Source organism: Apteryx rowi, unplaced genomic scaffold, assembly GCF_003343035.1.
Source record: "Apteryx rowi isolate R43461 unplaced genomic scaffold, aptRow1 scaffold_123, whole genome shotgun sequence".
Classification (NCBI taxonomy): Eukaryota; Metazoa; Chordata; class Aves; order Apterygiformes; family Apterygidae; genus Apteryx; species Apteryx rowi.
Genome location: NW_020447453.1, coordinates 678211 through 697223, shown reverse-complemented (window position 1 = coordinate 697223; position 19013 = coordinate 678211). Strand labels below are relative to the sequence as shown.

The following is a 19013-nucleotide window of genomic DNA, read 5'->3' as shown; positions in this document are numbered from 1 at the left end:
AGGCAAGGTACAGATACAGCTAAGAAAATTCTTTCATCACGTTTCATTCATCAAGAATTGATTTCTTTTTAAATACTCTCACAATTACATTATTGATTTTTTCTCATTCTGCTTGATATGAATAACTGACTAAACTTGCTTTACATTTATTGCACCTTTAAGTCCCTGGTAGATGGAAGCTTATATTGCCTGATACATTTTGTATTGTAGCTTGACCATGTTAAGAAATGGAACAGTCTCCAGGACCGTACATTTCTACAGTGAGAAATCACATTTCGATAATGATAATTACAGCCATCGCAGATCAGCTCTCGTCTCTGTGATGCAGCTCCAGAGGAAATTTCCACAGTCCCTGTGTGTACTAGAACCTGCAGTGTTCTTCTTATTGCCATGAAAAAGTCAATTAAAATGATTCCTCTGGGAATTACTTCCAATTCTGGAGTAATTATTACTCTCTAGACAGAATGTTGTGCTTTAGTGTAGGTCATCAGACGCTATAAATATATATGAGATGTGAGCGTGTGCTTATTGCACACGCATACTCCTTAAGGTATATTTATCAGTGACCAAGCAGTTTTTTTCTTTCTTCCTCTATGAAACATGAACCAAACTGTCTGATCTTGATCTTCAGGTACATTTCTAATTTCACATGTTAAATGCAAATCTTGTTGCAGCCTCTCTGTTTAACCAAACCAAATCTTTAACAATTAAAAAAAATAGCACCAGATGTATGAAAAAGAGGAAATGTCTGATCTATTAGGAATATATATAAAGTATAACAATTCTTACAGTAAAAAGGTACGTCATCAAAAAAGCAATGGAAAGTGATACTGAAGGACAAAAATCCATGCTGCATATAATAAGGGCAGAAGACAGGCAAAAGGGATTCTGCTCAAATAACCACAGTTGAATGGTGGATCTGAACTTCCTCCAGGATCTCCCCAGTGATAACACTGGGACACTGGATGATATGGGACTCTGAGCACTAACACGTTTACTGACAAACTTACGCAGCATATCTTTGAGGTATATAGAAAGCATGACATTAACATTTTGGACTCTTCATTTTTTCTTGCATGACAATGCACAAATCTTACCTGTTTTTTTCTCCACCCTCCCCTTCCCCTTTTTCCCTCAGGAAAAGCAAAATCCTAGTTTAAGAGCTTCCTAGCACACCTCCTTGAACTCTCAAATCCGTCTTGCATAGGCCAGTAACAAGAACACTGCAGCTCTGACAAATAAGTTACAGCAATATAACAACTTTCCTCTTAATCTTTTTAAAGATATTTTCTCTATAATTTACACAAAGGGTTAACAGCTGGAGTTTAGGTTACGTACAGTCCAAATGGGCGTCCTTTCAGTCCATGATTCCAGGTGGAAGGCACTACTTCAACATACCACTGTATGCACCGCATGCGGTTTCAGAAGCACAGAGGGGCACTGTGTCTCCAAAGCTGTAGACTGAAGGACCTGGGGGAGTCTTTGGAAATAAAAATGGCAGTGGTTATCAGTCAAGTTTCCCTTTGCTGTCTCTTCTTGTGCTATGGGATTTCTCCTGAAAGCCCCGCCAGTTCGGAGAGCCACGATCGGTCCTCAGAAGCTCTCCACAAAGCTCCCAGGGAAGAGGCCCGTCCTGCCGTTCCTCTGTAATGTCCCTTTATACCAGCCGTCCTCCCTTTTCTTGTGCACAAACACAATGTCACCTTCTTTCAGTTCAATCTCAGCCTCGCTCTGCGGTGGGTAGGGAACCACAACACGGTACCTTTGGAAACAAAAATGCAAGGAGTGCATCAGACGCAAATCAAGCCGCCTGACGCAAGCACCAACACAAGGCTCTGCAGATTCAGCCAGACTAGCAATTTGGCCTCCGCTGTTGGTGTTTGCCTTTTCTGGACAGGCCAGACTCCTCTCAGTGGTGCTCAGTGACAGGACGAGAGGCACCGGGCACACACTGAAACACAGGAAATTCCACTTGAACATAAGAAAACACTTCTTTACCATGAGGGTGGTCAAACTGGCACAGGTTGCCCAGAGAGACTGTGGAGTCTCCATCCTTGGAGATATTCAAAACTTGTCTGGACACGGTTCTGGGCAACCTGCTCTAGGTGATCCTGCTTGAGCAGATGATCTCCAGAGGTCCCTTCCAACCTCAGCCATTCTGTGATTTTGTGATTCTGTGTTACATTGGCCTGGGCCCCCACTTTTCTGACACTCCCTGGGTGGATCTGAGGTGCTGTGTAAGAGGACAGGCTGGCTGTTGAAAAGGAAACTGTCCCCAAAATCCTACTGAAGGTACCGTAGTGACTGCACAGTATGGCACTTGCAAGCCAGTTTTGACTATGCAGATCCTTTTCCTATTTTTGGTGCTGACCTGTAAGTAAGACCTAAAAGTCAGCTCTGCTTTCACACTCTTTGCTACTTTCCCAGGAGCGCTAATGAAGTGCCAGCACCAGCAGCTGCCTGAAATCCCACATCAAGTCAGCCTGCTCCAGGAAAGAAAGAGGAGGCAGGTTTCCTCCCCGTTTCAAACACTTGTGCAGGCTCGCTGTGCGCTTTGCAGCTCAGAGGCAGGCTGGTTTCTCAGTCAAGCTGCCACATAGGCTCCTGCTGGCTCAGAGCTTGTACAGGACAAAATTCAGAACATGGGAACATTTTTATTTATTAAAAAAATGGCTTTGTTTCAAGTCAGAAACAATCATCTCACCTCCCCCACTTCCTGTGAAGCAGAAATCTTGGGAAAAGTACTTTTCGAAACATCAGTAAGCTGTATTTTCACAAATCAGTTGCATCTGATGCAGCTACGTTTCCTACTAAAAGTCAGTATCATGGGAGGATTTCTGGCCAGCTTGACTGGAGACCTCACTGGGATATGCTCTAAGGCCAGACTATAAAAGCAGGCAGGTATTGTTAAATGTCTGAACTAATGACAGCAGTCCCTACTTCTGAAGGCCTTCATGAGCCTGCACGAGGGACACTGGTGCTCTCTCCTAGCGCTGTATCTGCCTCTACTGTAACGTGTCTCATTCATCACTGCATCTGCTGCACCTAAAAATGGAATTTGCAGTGCTGTGACCAATTGTCTTTGATATCACCAGAGATCAGTGAAAACAGTTCACGTTTTTCTTCTTATAATGCATCCTGTGAATGCACTTTGGGTCCCTCAAACTTAGAAGGGAAGCTAAAAYACAGAGATATCAAATGACTTCCTAAGTACTCTCCAGATCAAGAGGGAGCCCCGGTGCTGAACCATTCACAGGACTCTCTAGGTACTCAGTTTTCATGCATCACTTCATTTTAAAGAAGTAATGATGGGTCTGATCCTGAGATGACTATTCTGCACTCAGGCTCATCACCAGACATTGTCCTCCTGAGAATACAGATTGGGCCCTTTCATATCAGTGCACTTGTGCACAGAGTAGTGAATATATTTCTGGTGCACTCATCTTCTTCCTAAGCACAGGTACTTCTGCAGTCATCTGGCATTTGTTTAACAATCAATAATTGCCTTGCTAATTGCAAAGTAATGAATAGGGTAAGATAGTTAAAAGATGCCAATTGATTATCCAAAGTCCATCTCCTGAGGATTAATACCTCCACAACCACTGCATGGCCATTGATGCCCCATTCATGTTTTTTAAAAGGCAAGTATTTATTTAAAATAATATCCTGCCTTTCAGGCCTAACTTCAATATGCACCGACAGGTCTGGAGCATTCCCTGAGGCCATTCCCAGTGGGATGGTACCAAAGCAAGGGGCTCTTGAGTGGCAGTCGTTAATTTTCTTTGCAGACATGGCTTTGGTACCTAGTGATTGCTGTTCTGAAACTAGAGACTCCATTCTGACATGACCGTGAAAATACTAGATTTGGCTAAAGGAGATCTCCGTGGCCAAACATCCGGTTACTTGGAAACACATTCAACTCCATTCAGAGTGTAGGTTCTGCTCTAAAACCTGATTACAGCCTTTTTATCTTGGCATGGCAACACAGTCATGTAGAAAATATAGGTGTTCAAGTGCCATCAGAAATCATCTCTGTCCCTTGGCCCATAAATCTAGTTGTCACTGCCTTCCTCTGTGGAAAAGCAAAATAATAGAAGTTGAAATGTGTGCTGTTGGCTGCCTGCAGGAAAATGGTCTATCACACTATCATCTGTGGAACAGCTACACTTACATTAGGAAGCTTTGCCAATTACAACCATTATGCAAATGAATGCACACATTATTTCAAACACTCTGCTTCAATGTTGATTAATTAAATTATCAGAGTGGAACAATTTTAGCTAAGATGATGCCAAGTTTCAGATCTCACAACTGTATATACAATCACAGCATATCAGAGCTCTGCTCTAGGATCTCAGAGGGCTTTGAGGAAACAAAGGATTGATCCTCAGCAGCAGCCAAGTCGTGCGGAGGGACTGACAGGCCCTTTTGACATCCAGGGAAACAGAAATACAGACACATGTGTAAGGTCATCCCCAAAATCCAGCTGGGAATCCTGTACAAAGCCATCCTTCTAAAGATAGATTACAACTTACTAGTGATGAGTTGCTAGTCCCTAAATGGTTCATATTAGCAGAGAAGTGACCACGCTCAATAAGAATGTGCCCATCTTCATCAAATCAATTCGACAGAACATTTCCTTAGAGATTTAAAAAAATGAATCTCAGTCACTGCATTACAAAATGAAGTACTTTTTCCCATTTAAGGAAACCCAAAATGTTATGGTTTAATTTTAATTAACTATGGTACCTCATATGATAATGCTAAAGTATTTTTGATGGAAAAATAAAATCTTAGATATAAAAGACCTTGCAAATCAGTTACAAAATCTTCCATGAGAGACAGAAAAAGATGCTTGCCTTTTTTTTTCCCTTGAGATGGTTTGGGAGCACAGCCTAGGAGAGCCAGAACAATCAAGGTTGCAATGTACAGAATAAATGATCACACAGCACCGCTGCCAGCAAGGGACTGTCAGGCACCATAAATCGCTCCTGTCAGAGCATGTGATGCTACTGGACACCTCCAGGTRGCATTTCAGCCTAGTTTTTTTTCTCTGGAACTTAACTGCAAATATATATATTAGCCACATTTTTTGGCAGAAGAGATCTCTTTTCTCTTCCCTCGCATACATCCTCTTCACTCCCCAAAAGGCAGTCCTATATACTTCTATTTATATCCCCTCTTCTCATTTCCCTTTCTGACCCTTACGCTTTGAGAAAATACCATAAAATAGCAGGTTTTCTTACACCAAACTGTTTTCTGGCATCTYACATGGGTCTCAGAAGAATGTTGATTTTTTCCATGTCACATTACACCTCTAAATTACCAGCTTTTTAAAATGCTAAGTGGCTACATAGTGACCACAGTTACAGGTGTGGCAAGCAGCTCTGCCTATTATTAAGGATGTTTGGTATTTTCTGTTGTAATTGCATACTTTCAGTGAGTCATAATTTTCCCAATTGTTATCCATATTGGACAAAACTCTCCAGTTCACTTTATCAGGCTGAGAGTCCCACACGCAGTCCAAATTGTTTCAGCACTTCTGGGAATAATACTAGGGTGTTTTTGCAGTGCTAACAGGACTGGGGTGAGGGCTTCCACAAACTGCTCTTGGATCTTCAAACTCTGCAGCAAAGATGTGGTCTGTGGCCCAGCTGGTCTGTCAAGGATGATCTTCTTTTGAAAAACTACCCACTCTTGGCCAGATTAAAATCTTTCAAAACTTCCCAAAATGGCACATCCTTAGTAGAGATTTGCAGGAGCACTGAGGGTAAAATCTCTGTTGATTCATGCTCCGAGTTGTCCTGGCTCCTGCAGGACCTCAAAGGTTGCATTTCTCTTCCTTCCCCGGCAATGGGCTCCTCTCCTCTTTTTCTCTCAGGGCATGGGCTTGATGCTGGACTTCTCCGGGGCTTGCTGCCATGGCATCCCTGGTTGGGCACTTTTGCTGAAGCAAAGGATGAAACCACTGACACAGATGCAGAGAAGATGAGAGCCACAGTGGGAGCATGGAGGAAGGAAGCGGGATGGGGAGAGCAGCCTGAGGAGACCGGGACTGGGAGCTGGCCTGGAGCGGGGGGATGGTCCTCAGTGCCCAAGAGAAGATACACTAAGGAAGGCTGTGGGCAGTATCAGCAAGGACAGGGGACTGTGTTTGCCTGGGAAGAGAAACTTCAGGGAGTCTGAGAGTGAGGGAAAGCGAGGGAGGGGATGGAGGGAGGTTGATGCTGGATGAACTGAGGGAGAAAACCGGGAGCTGAGGAATAAATGGGACCAGAGTGAAAACTGGAAGACCCAACACAAGATGTGGACATGGCTGTGGAGGGGGAAGCTGTGCTGAACTGTGACTGGCAGGACAAAGAGGCTTGGTGGGAGAGAGCCTGGGGCTTGACACGACACCCCATGGGGCAGGAGACTGCAAGGCACAGAGGGTGGCCCTGGGGCTGAAGGGGGACAGAGTCTCCAGCAGCATTCACCCACTGAGAGCTGGAAATGGGTCAGTTCTCACCGTTCCTCTGCTGTCAGCAAAGACCTGTGAAACCTGGTGTCCTGTGACTTTACTGTGCTTGCTCTCATGAGCAAAAGAAATGCTGCTCCCATCCAGCCCTCCCTTAGCTACAACCACTGACATCTGCAAGGTGGAGCTAAGAGTTTCTAAGCTCAAATGTGTGTTACGTGATGGGATTTCTGGTTTTGTTTCCTTTAAAAAAAGCAAAATCACTCTAAAAATTATGGGTATATAGATGCATAAAAACACCCATCACCTTAAATGAACACAAATGTTTCACAATCATGCATCTGAGATGAAGAAACAGGCAACTAACATTGGCTACAACTTCACTTTTGCTTGTACACAATAGAGTCTTTCATTACACGGTCACATACTATTTTTCCCATTGGATCCCTGCCTCATTCAGTGCACAAAATGGTCCTGTTCTGGGCATGAGTCAAGGCTCTGACATGGAAGAGATTTCTGTCTGCCAAAGTCACCTCATCTTTTGCAGAGGTTGGAAGATACCTAGTAAGTGACTACAGAGAAACCCACTGCGTAGCACAGGTGAATGCTATCCTGGGAAAGTGGATTCTCTCTCTCCTCCAGTTGTAAAGCCTGATGCTGGATAAGTTACTTCAGCCACGCTTTCCACAGAGTGAGACTCATCTCATGCACGTTAGGTGTGCAGGAATCAGTTGTCTGGTCTAAGTTATTCATGCAGAGATAGACATTGAACAGCATCAGTCAGAACTGACCAGTAATTAAGGGCTGGGCTCCAGCCTGGACACTGAGAAAAAAAACAAAATACTGAATATTTGCTTCCCTGAGTGAATACGTGCATCCAGGGCACTGATGGAACCAGAGAGACTTAGGAAAATAGAGGCACAACAAGGCAAATCAGGACTGCAGGGCTAACCTCCAATCTGGACACATTTTGTCTTCAGAGTGCTTGAGTTTGGAAGCTTAATGAAAGTTTCTGTTTGTAAAAGTATTCTGCACTAAAGGAGCAAGGATTTCAGGCAGAACAAACAGGTCACTTGTGTGTTAGGGATGCCAAATTAGTTTTGTGTGGGGACAGTTAATCAGTGAAAATAAAGCATCTAGCCCACTGCTCTTGCTCATCAGTGGAGCTCTATTTCGCTATCCTTTCATTGGCAGATTGCAGAGACCGGCAAAGCTCCTTTGCACATCAACAGCCAAAAGCTGCTTCACCACTTTCCATATTACTGTGTCTGAATCAGCAGCCTTAGAAGAACAGATCTCAGCTGGATCTTTTAGCCTTCTGCTGGAAATATTGCAGTATTCAATTTCTGAGATGGTTACTTCTAGTTTCTCAATTAGGTATCCCTGGTCAGAGAAGCACTTAACCATGTGTGTGCATGTCACTGTTCAGGCAGAACATACTCCTGGGGTCATTCCTCTAGTATCACTTTCCAGGAATGAAAAAGCCTTTTCTTTGCTTTCCCTTTTGGCAAAGAAGATATACGTAAATGGCAAAATTGAAGTCAATGGGCATGAAGCACATGCTTGAACGCTTCCTTGAAGTGGAAGCTCAGTTTCTAATGTGGCAGTGATTTGCAGAAAGTATACATGGCAACTCATGGAGAGGTGTACTTTAAAGCTCAACCCCACTGCTCCGATCTTATTCTGCAGCACTGTTGCAGTTACAGCTTGCTTGAAGGCTCCATGAAAACCACATAAATACTGCACGGATATGCCAGTCGTGACAGTAAGTCTGGATATAACTGCTTTATCAGAATATAACATGGCAGAATTAGTGCCAGTTACTATAAAAGAGTCAACAATGCGTGACATGTTTTACTCAGGTTTGTATCTGGGAACAGTGCCAACCTGCAAGGGGAACGTGACTCACTCACACACACACACACGCTATTCAGTGCTCCTATTTTGCTTAATGTACAGGCATATTTTCTTGAAGGAGGTGGTAAGGAAAGTATTTTGCTTTGGTGCTGTTAAGCAGACTACATATCCCTTTTCCACGTAAACAACAGTGTCAGTGCGATGTGGGCCAGTCTGCTGGCTCAGGCCCCGCATCACTACAGGGTATTGCAGTACAGGACTGGCTATACTGGTCCTGTTTCTTGCACCAGTAGGAACTGGACGGAGCAGTAGCTGGAAAAAAGTGTATGTAGCACAGGCAGCCTGATGGGGTGTTCACTGGACAGTCAATCATTGCAACACAAAGTGACAAGAGCACCACCTAGGAAATTTCTCTGCTCGGCTGCTTGGACTGCTGTATGCTTTATGGCAGCGAGCAGCTGAAGGAAGGTGGCTTTATAAATGTACTGTTGGAAACTACACCCAGAAGGTAGAGATGGATGCTAGCTGTCCCAGCAAACTGGGTAAACATCCAGCCTAAGTGACAGGAGAGCTAGGACCAATTTCCAGCCATCCTAATGGAAGTATGTTCTGGAATAGGTTCTAGAAATACGAAGTATGGTAAGATAAAATAATTGTTTTCCTTGCTTTCCCCATGCACAAAAAATTGAAGGAGAGCATAAAAGTTAGCAGAGTCTCTGAGAAAACCAAGTTCAATTTGCCTTCCTTTCTGACTGGCTGCAATTCCCGCACAGGGTTGTGCTGTACGGCAGCGGAATAGGTAATTCTTCTGTTAAATTGTGAGTGTCAAGCTGCAAGCAATTAGAGCCTTTTAATGCACCTCTGATACAGCTAGTGGCATGAATGCTTGGTTTTGCTCAGTAGCCTGCATGTGGCGAGTGCTGGAGCTGCAAGCCAACCTCTGTGGAAGAAGTAGCAAGGCTCTGCTGCCTGTATGAACCTCATTTCAAATGCTGTAAATATTAAGGAATGTGCTACTTCTTCCAACCTTTCAGTGCTCTGTCTCTATGTGCACAGATGGGCGTTGGGAGACAGAAAGCCAAGTACAGCTAAGTGCACTGAAATGCTTTGCAGCTTTTTAAAATTTCATCCAGCATCTGAATCTGTTTATCTAACCTTTTTTTCCTCCCCTCCCTTTGCTTTTTTCACAGAATTGCTCCTACTGTGCAGATGAAATGCACCAAAATGCAAACAAGCAAAATATGGAGCTGAGAGATGTTGAATGCAAGTTCCTCCATTGCCAGATGTGAAAAGAACAAGCAGTTTGAAACTGTAATTTGTTTTAAAAAATATATAATTTGGTACTTCTGAGCCATTTGACTATTTAATGAGCACAGATGGATGTGGGATGAATTTCTAAGAGACAAGTGTTTAACGTATCTGCTCAGATTATTCCAGGACTAAGCATTATCCTTCCTAGTGCATGAAGGTAATTAATATTTCCCATTATGGGCATAAAAAACCCATATGATCAGTTAAGGAATGCAGATACACCAGTGATATGGAAGTTAATTCATAAATCAGTTAGAGAATCTTGCCTGCTGTGTATAATTAAGGTTACTTCAATTATAGCTTATTTTCAGATTTAAGACTCAGGAATCAAAAATGCTTAAAATGAGAATAAGTTCCTTACCATTGTATACTGCAGTTGACAGTATTTGCACAGTTATAGAAGTCTAAATCTCTTTACTCATGACTCTAACAATGCTGAGCAGACACCACCAACCCATGTCTCTCCGGTTCTATCCTGTTTCCCTGCAGCTGCTTAATACTATTATTAGTTAAACCTTTCACTGTCAGGACTATCCTGAGGTGAACTGAGAAATTTGTAGAATAGGGGACTAGCACTGTCATATTAAACGTGTCCAGACTTCTCTGCAGTAAGGCTTTGAAAGCAATGCCTGAACAGCCAGCTCCAGAAATGTCAGGGAATGGCTTTACAGGTTTCTTTTCATGGTTACATTTAACTAAAGGTGCAGTATTCCACTGATTTAGTTACACTGGTGCTAAATCTGGTTTATATTGATTTAGCTTTTCTTATAGCATTAATCTAAACTGATGTAGACCAAATTAAGTGTGCAGTTGGTTTTTCACTCTTTTCATTAAATTGCTTTTTCATGGATTCTAAGGACAAGAGACTACTATGATGGTCTGCTATCACTGCCTATGTTACACTGCTGAAGGACTTGCCTGCATTTATTTCTGCTTCAAGCCCAATAGCTGCACTTGAACTACAGCACCTCTTTTAGAAAAACATCAAATCTAGACTAAAAATATTCCCATGTCTGTCCTTTCTGCAGTCTCTCACAGACTGTTACCAAGTTGTTCCTAAACCTGCTCTTTAATAGGTGTAACAGAGGTCCTTGTTTCCCTTACTAGAAGTATATTGTTTTAAATCTTCCATTGTTCTTATGATGCTTCTCTGAGCCCTCCATTTTGCCTAAATTTGGCTTTTCTGAAGCATACTGTTGCTCCATGTGCTGTTTACCAATACACTGAAGTAGCTCTGTACCAATGAGTCTACTCTCTTTATCATCTGCCTCCCACTTGAGTCATCTGTACTGCATCAGCAAAGATTTTATGTTGGACAGTGGGGGTGCAAGACCCAACTCTTGTTGGGCTACACTTCATACACAATCATTTGCCAGTGATTCCTAATCTATAATTACATTTGAAGCCAAGCAGTGAATCAGTTTTATATGTGCTTAATAAAGTGTGTCAGTTTTATAGTTTACTCAAAAAAMCATGTTGCACTGACAAGCCAGGTGCCTTAGGAAAGTCTGTTACAGTGTCAGTGTTACCTTCCCAACCAAATTTCAACCTGCATTCAATAAAACATCATGTGCAAGGTGTGACCTGTCCTGTAGTATTTCTTATCATGCCCTGCATTAGCTGTTCCATCCGCCTGAGTGGATTCAGGGTCAGGCTGACTTGCCCGACCCATTTCATTTATCCTCTTTCATACATTCAAACAAAACCAGCTTCTTTCAAAACTCTGGGACTTAAAACTGTTTCAAAATTGTTTAACAAATCAACTCCAGGTAGTTCCCTAGATTGCTCTTTGAAAACTCTTGGATGTTTTTTTTCAAAACCCATGTCCTCTTAGCGGGCACTGCCTAACATAATCCTTAGACACTTTTTGAGTGGAAAGCATTTCAATAGCATCATGTCAGTGCAATATGACTCTGCAAATGGAGACCTAGCTCTCTTTTGTACTACTGTTTCTAGTCACTTCTCTTTCTCTCTGCCAGTTTATCCCCTTTTTTTGCTGTTGCTATTCTACTCTTTTTGGGTTTGCATAGTCAATTATTCTAAGGTACCAAGGTGCAGAGCAGGCTGTTAAAATGAACCCCAGCATCCTTGGTACGTTCCTCTCTAGAAATGAGACACTTTTTTGGTAACAGTTCTCTGAGGAAGGCTCTAGCTGGGAGTATCCTAAACAAGAATTTTAAGCAGTCCTTGGTAATACAGTGCAGGCCAGAAGTGGCCTTGATGAGCAAATACATCTCCCTGCTATCCCCGAGCAGGGAGCACCGCACGGCTGCTCCACAAGCTTATTGGAACATGGGGATCCCATTTAAAAAGAGGCATTTGCCGGCAGCAGCCACACTCTCTGGGCTGAGAAAGCACAGCTGCTGCCCAGCAATACCATTTGTTTGATCAACGAACATTAAAGCTGCACCGTGTGTCAAATGTTTTGCAGTGGGCAGAAGCACCTGAGCCCCCTCTTCTTGAAAGACAGCTGAGCAACCGACGGTCAATCCACAGAGCAGCAAAACGGCAGCAACCCTCATGCAAGTTATCCTCACACCTTTCCTCCAAACACTGCCTGAGGAGGCAGACGACTCAGGAGACACAGGGCTTACCTTTCCCGGGGCAAAGGCTTGGGCTCTGGGCGGATAGCTGCCATGGAAGAAAGGGGCTGCCTGGCAGGAGAAGGGATGGAAAAATTCAAATCCAAGGAGCCTGTTTTCCTGTGCAGAGGCTCCAACCCCATGGCTCCCTGCATTTCACTCTCGATTGGGCACGAGCCGGCCCTGCCGTGGCTGGAGAGGGAGGAGAGCTCGGGTCCCAYCGCCCCTTGCAGGACTCCTTCAATGGCTGCCTGGGCATCATGTGTGGGGGACACAGAGGGTGGCGAGCGTGACTTCTTTTTTGTTGATGCTCCTGCTAGAAGTTTCAGCAGCCCGCTCTTCTTCTCCTTCTGGAAAGCAACCACAGGAAACATGGAGAGTGAGCAGACACCCCAACTCCCTTTGCTTTGCTTCTGGAAAATCTCACTGTGCGTGGCAGGAAACCTCCTAAACAGCCTTGACTAGGGCACAGGATTTGTGCCTTTGCTGTTAAAACCCTATGAAAATCCCTCCCTACCCAACAGCGCTGTGCTTGTTCAGCAGAATAAGGGCATAACATATTACAAAGACGATCTCTACTTTCAAATTCACCCAGGCAGTGATCATGAGCCTCTTGAGAGAAATAGTGTGGTTACAGTGGGATAGCAAAAGTACAAACTCCCCATCCAGAGAAGGCGGACAACCAGRCTGCTGCCCTCTCTCTTCTGGGAGGATCCTGTCCCTCAATAGAGGAACTCCTGAAAAATGATAAATCAGACCCTGTGGTGGAAAACCTCCACTGGGAAGCATGAGGGTCTTAGGAAAGATCTTGGCCCACTGCAAGAGAACCACTATTGTCACTGCCTCATTTACTATCCAATGCCAATTTACCAGAAGGAGAATGGAGACACTGGAGGGTGTTTTGATCCAGTGTGCTCCCTTGTCACATCTTGCAGTCCTACAGCTGTACCTACCCCCATCTCCCTCCCTGAAGGGGGTGACTTCTCCTGATGTGCTAAGGTCAGGAGAGTATCATCTTGATGTTTGAAGATAGACCACAAAATTTACAATCAGCAAGTACAATATCAGCGCGTGGGAAATTTCAGTGTTTTACAATGTTTTCTGCTACAGACAAATGAAAACTGGATAAAGCGCTCTTTCAATTAAGGCAAAAAAAATTTTCAAATTTTGTTCCTGAAGGAATGTATCCAATTTTACATGTCTTAAAATGTAAAAAATTTTACTACATGTTTACCTCAAGCACACACAAATAGAGAATATTTTCTCCTTCAGCTAGAAAGTTTTTGGGTGGAGGCATTGTGTGCAACAGCTGGACATTTTCTGGTATGTGCTGCACAGTGCTAGGCTTGAGTTGCAACCAGCATAACCACAATGCTGTGCAGTAAATTTTCCATCTTTTAACCAGACAAGAAGTTTTGCAAAAAGTCTGTTAGATTTCTTTTTCTTCTATCTGAAGTTCAAACCATTACCCAAGACTATATTCAGAGACTCAAGGCTGTGAAGTTTAGCTGTATTTGATAATTTGTTCTATAATGGGATCCCTGGGGGAAAAAAGATCCAGCAACTGTAGTACTTATGGGCCAGAAACTATCTATCTATCTTCCAGCAGAAATACTCCTTGGAATTACAAGACAGCAGTTTATTTATTCTGTGTAGACAAAATGTCCCATATAAGATTTAAAATGATGCTATTTTTATGTGCTGATTACTGAAGTCATTTCTCAAAGCAGCTTTAAAGAACTGGAAAAAGACTACAATAAAATGAATATAAGCGTTTGGAAGATACTCAGATTTACTGTAATGTATTTGGAATAGCTGGTGTCTCTGCTCCCTAAGGTCTCTTGTTGGCTCTCTTTAGCTGTCATAGACTCGTGAGAGAGCTGAGATACCTTAGATATTAAGACATGGGAAAGAAAAACTGAAGAACAGTTTTATTACAGAGACAACCTCCACTGATTTTTGAAGAGTGGAGTCTGAACTAAGCTTCCAGATCCCAGGCTCCCGCACATTGCAGGTCCCAACCATATGCTCTGCTAAAGGACGTTTGTCATTTATGGGTTACTTTACAGATTAAGGGACCTATCCTGCCAAGATGATGCTCATCCAAGCAGAATCCATGGAAGCCAAGGGAGGCCAGCCATACAGCACCATCAGGTCAAAATCCCTAAATTAATTCCTGTGGCAACAACCGACAAGCAGACCAAACCTCCCTGGTACRCCTCCTCTTTCCCTGATGGAAAGGAACCCTTGTGAGAACTGTGCTAGGTGCTAGGAATTCACTTAAAGTATACTTTGGTGTTTCTCTCACATCCTAATTAAGAGATATTGTTGCTGTCATCATTATATCAAATTGTAAAGCTCTTCACGAAATTGCAAAACTCTTCTTTCCCTGTGGCGCATGGAAACAATACCTCTAATGATCCTGGCATACTGTGTCAATATGCATTTGAAGGTGTCTAAAGGTCAGTGACAGAGTACAATAGCCATTGTGGGGGTCTGGAGAAATGGCTATTGTGCAGCAGTGAGCGCTTCGAGGCTCTTTAATTGGCAGCTTTGCACATGCAAAGCAACTATGTGAACTAAAGCCCTGTATAATGAACAATTAATATTCCTATGTGGTAGCAGCTTTTCTAATTTTTGCTTCTAATTTAAATACTTTGGCAAATTTTCATTAGAAAAACCTTGCACATCTTAGACCATTTAAAGCATGGAAGCAAAAATCTTTGGAAAGAAGGAAATACACATATTCACACCCATCTGTATATTAAAGAGTAGCTGAGTCCGACAGTCATTCAATTTTGATTATAAAAGAGCTTCAACCCTACAAGGTTACTCCTAGCATAAATTTCTACACTCAAGCTACTATGCCTCAGATAATAGAGAGCTATAATGAAAATACTGATGTACCCTTTGTTCTACTGTAACAAAAGGAAAAATCATAAAGAATTGATTTTTAGCCTCTTTTTAGTCAACAAAGCATTTTACAAAACTTCTGAGATTAAAATCTCTGTTCCCTAAAGAAACAAGACGACTTACTTCAGTTGCTGAGCCTAGACCTGCTAGTCAAAAATTGAAGAGTCCCATCCTTCCCATTATGGCCTCGGGCAAGATATTTAGAGGTGAACCGATATTAAACAGTTTGGGTGCCTGGATGCATCCAGCTTTCTCTCCCTTTAACCGAGTCTGGCAAATGCTCTCCGCCTCTKCTGGTATTGCATTGTCAGGTCCCCTGCTGACGCTGCTCAGAGCACTTCCAGCAAAACGAAGATTGCCAGGAGCTGATAACCTACTGCTATGTCTGTCATGAGAAACAGATTGGTTTTGAACCTTCTGTGATCAGCAGCTCAACCTCACCATGCCTCCTCCCCGCATCTGTAAAACAGGACTAAGTTAAAACTCCTCCTAGTCCTGGGGGAATGCATTAATGTTGCCAGTTTTTCAAAGCTGTACATTTCTCTGAGAGCAACTGGTCTTTTTCCACGGCTTTAGTATTACAAAAAAAAAGATGTAGTCTTTGGAATGGAATTTCAGAACGCAGTCCCAGTGATGATTTATAGCAAATGTCCAAGTATTATGAATTCATTTAATATTTAGTGTAATAGCAGCCATCCTTCACAAGAAATTAATTTAATATTTATATGGCCATCCAAGACAGTCCTTTCTGCAGCAGTTTCACTGTAAATCAACTAAGCATTAATTAATGGGCATAAATGCCATAGAAAAATCTACATCAGTCGGTTACAGACTCTGTGGGTTTTGGAAAGGGATAAAAAATTTACAGAGGCCATACCTGATGACTTTCAGGAATTACATTTTTTAATGAAGAAAAATAAAGTTTCCCTTTTGCATTCACAGACCACTGTTACATTGTTTTCTAGGMAATCTGTAATCTGCTAAAACAGCTGTGTAATTATTGAGTTTTCTTAGTCTGATAGCTACATTTCCAATTGACTGCAGACTGTGTTTGATGTGTCTACTTCCTGAACCTGCCAAGGTTAGAACCTTGCATCTGTGTTGATGGATGGATTCACAGCACTGACAGCACTTCTCCTGTCTCTTGGTTGCTGCCAACATGTTTAACTGAATTTAAATCATCACCTTTATGTTGCTCAGATTTTATTCTAGGATGTTTATACCCAAAACTTGAAAACCATTAATTTCAGAAGGATCGATACTTTGTTAGAGAAAAAAAGAGTGAAATTAGCTCTTTCAAATAAATCCCAGGCTGGTTCTTGTTAATTAAAAAAAAAAGGGACTGTGAACATAGACAGTATACACAGGTCAGAATTTCTTTCTTCCCCAACAAAGTCTTAGCATGAAACTGTTCCTATGTTGGAGCCTGAAGGGATCTCAGTGGGAATCAGTCTCTGGTAGCACATGGACGGGATGTGCCACATTTCTGTGATCCCGAAGTGCACTTTGTGGGAGCTAACACTTGGATAGGTGCAAGTTCCCATTGATATGTCACTGTGGGAACATTTTGAAAAGTGAATGCAGTCTGAGCTTAAAAACTCGTGCAGGACTAGATCAACATTAAAGTCTCAGATATGTAAATGTTGAAATATTTTGCTTCACAATAATTGGGGATGATTCTTCCCCTCATTAATAACTCTACTTGAAGATAATAACCAGCTCTTCTTTCAGCTTCAGAGATGAGATGAGCACAGAATGCAGCTACTTTGCTGATGACTGAGTGATAACCAAGTCCCCTGTCTGCAAGGTAATAATCATGCCATAATCCAAATACCAATTATACATGCTGGCTATATTAATACAGATCATCTTCCTTTTTTTTTTATAACCGTCCTAATACACAGAAAATTCCGGTTTACTTTTCTTCATCTGCAGCTCCTAATTCTTCATTTCCTACCTATCCAGGCTCATTAAATAAATGAGGAAACTTTATTGCAGCTGATTGATTGATAGAAAACCTGGCTCCAGCCACAGAGATGAGGTAATTTTTCATGTACCAGCAGTTACAGCAATAGATAAGAAAGCCAGAGGGGAAAAAGAGATTTCATTTGAAAACAGAAAAAAGTAACAAAACTGTATAAATGTTGCCCTGAGCCCTGAAAAACAAATGAGAAATTCATCTGTCAGTCAGTACCCCCAAACCACCACCTCTATTGCGTGTTTAACTTGGTCAGTACTTGTTTCAGTAAATTTAAGTTAGTGTGTGGAGAGTAGTCCATTTTTATTCTGACTCCAATTTGGCTATTGATGATTGACACTTACCATAGAAGAGTAAGTGGTACTGGATTAAGTCTTTTAGGGAAAAAGTTATTTGGATTTTTAAAACCTGTGTAAAATTATTTGACTTGAGATTTTGATAATTATAAAAGAAAAACACACAAAAAAAATCAGCATTGTCTCAAATGAAAACTTCAGGTCTGTGATGTTTCTGGATATGAATTTATCATTTGCAGTTTGTCACTATTTCTGTTGAGGCATAGGTGATGTGCTGATCAAGATGGAACAGTAATTATTCTCCATAATTACTACATAATTCTTTCTGATTTTAGGAAAAGACTAGTTCTGTATCATACATTGCATGGAAATACTTGCCAAAGATTTAATTTTTAATGGAGACAGCTGCTTCTGGTCAGAAGTCTATTATTATAAAATCTGAGCATACAAGTTAAATAATAACAAGGAAAAAAGGATTTTAGAATTGTAGTATCATTCATTGGGTTTCAAATCCCAGTGACAGTAACATACATACATAAATGCACAAACATGTTAGACTTATGGCCACTGACTTTTAAAATAATTAGTATTAAAGTCAGTAGAAAATAAGTAAAATGTCTTGCAGTTAGACCTGACCAAGGCATTTCAAATGTTTTGGAAAAAAAACTGAGAAGAGGAACTGGTGTACAGGTCCCAATACAGCAAAGCACATGGGTACTTAATCATGTGCTTTTGTTGAAGGGGGGTGGATGCAGGGCTCTAGAGACTGGTAAAAGAGATAAAGGGAACTCTAGAAATCTATTTGAATATTGAGCTTAGATGGAATATTAGATCTTTCCAATACTGGAACAAAGTTAAAGGCTAATTCACAGAAAAAAAAAAGAAGTAGAAGTAGAGACTCTCAGATCTTGGCAAGCTTCCTGCAGTAGGTTGCATTTGCAATAGACAGAAGGTAAAAGGCAAAACTACTGTCACACTAAAACTATTAATGGTGAATGAGGGACAGATGACTTGTTACACTGCTATTGCCTTTCTCTGTTTGATGGAAGGAGAACCTGATGGACTGATGGTTTATATTTCATCCTTTTTCCTGGTCTGGCATGTAGGAAAAAGGTGATGGCTATGAAAGGTATGGAAACTTGTAAGATATGCAACTTACTGCATGCCTCACTAACAGCATTCAGTGATTTTTTTCAGTAGGAAAAGCTAAAACCAAGCTTTGGAAAACTTAAAATTTCCCAATACCCTGATAAAGTTATTCAAAATCAGGTACCGATAAAGTGAAATGTGACAACAACAGCAAAGAGGATGATGAAACCATGGTTCCAATAAAGTCAGTGGTAACATTTCCACTTTTTTCCAAGTAGYCAGCATCTTTAGAAGTTCAAGCTCACAAGCGCTATGTGCTTTATTCCTAGTTTTATTCCACTTTTCCCCTGCAGTGTGAGCAACCCCTCCGGGAACACAAAACAAGGGGGTAGACACAATATTCTTGTACCCATTTGAGGTATAGCTTCCTTCTTCACCCAGCAGCCTGCTGGGTGTTTGATTATCCAACATGAATAAGAATCTGCAGCATGACACACTGAGATCTCCCCTGCTCTGCACCACCCTCCTGT

The 19013-nt window shown here is 41.9% G+C and overlaps 1 protein-coding gene across 1 annotated transcript in view; it reads right to left on the bottom strand.

Moving 5' to 3' along the window:
• Nucleotides 1-1091: 1091 nt before the first annotated feature.
• The window catches only part of SH3RF3 (SH3 domain containing ring finger 3), a 109406-nt gene continuing 91484 nt past the window's right edge, over nucleotides 1092-19013 (bottom strand). The window contains exons 10-11 of the mRNA XM_026055355.1: nucleotides 12220-12557; nucleotides 1092-1762 (exon numbers count right to left, since the gene is read on the bottom strand). Coding sequence (XP_025911140.1) covers nucleotides 1594-1762; nucleotides 12220-12557 — 507 coding nt within the window. The 3' untranslated portion in view covers nucleotides 1092-1593. The remainder of the gene's footprint in view (nucleotides 1763-12219; nucleotides 12558-19013) is intronic.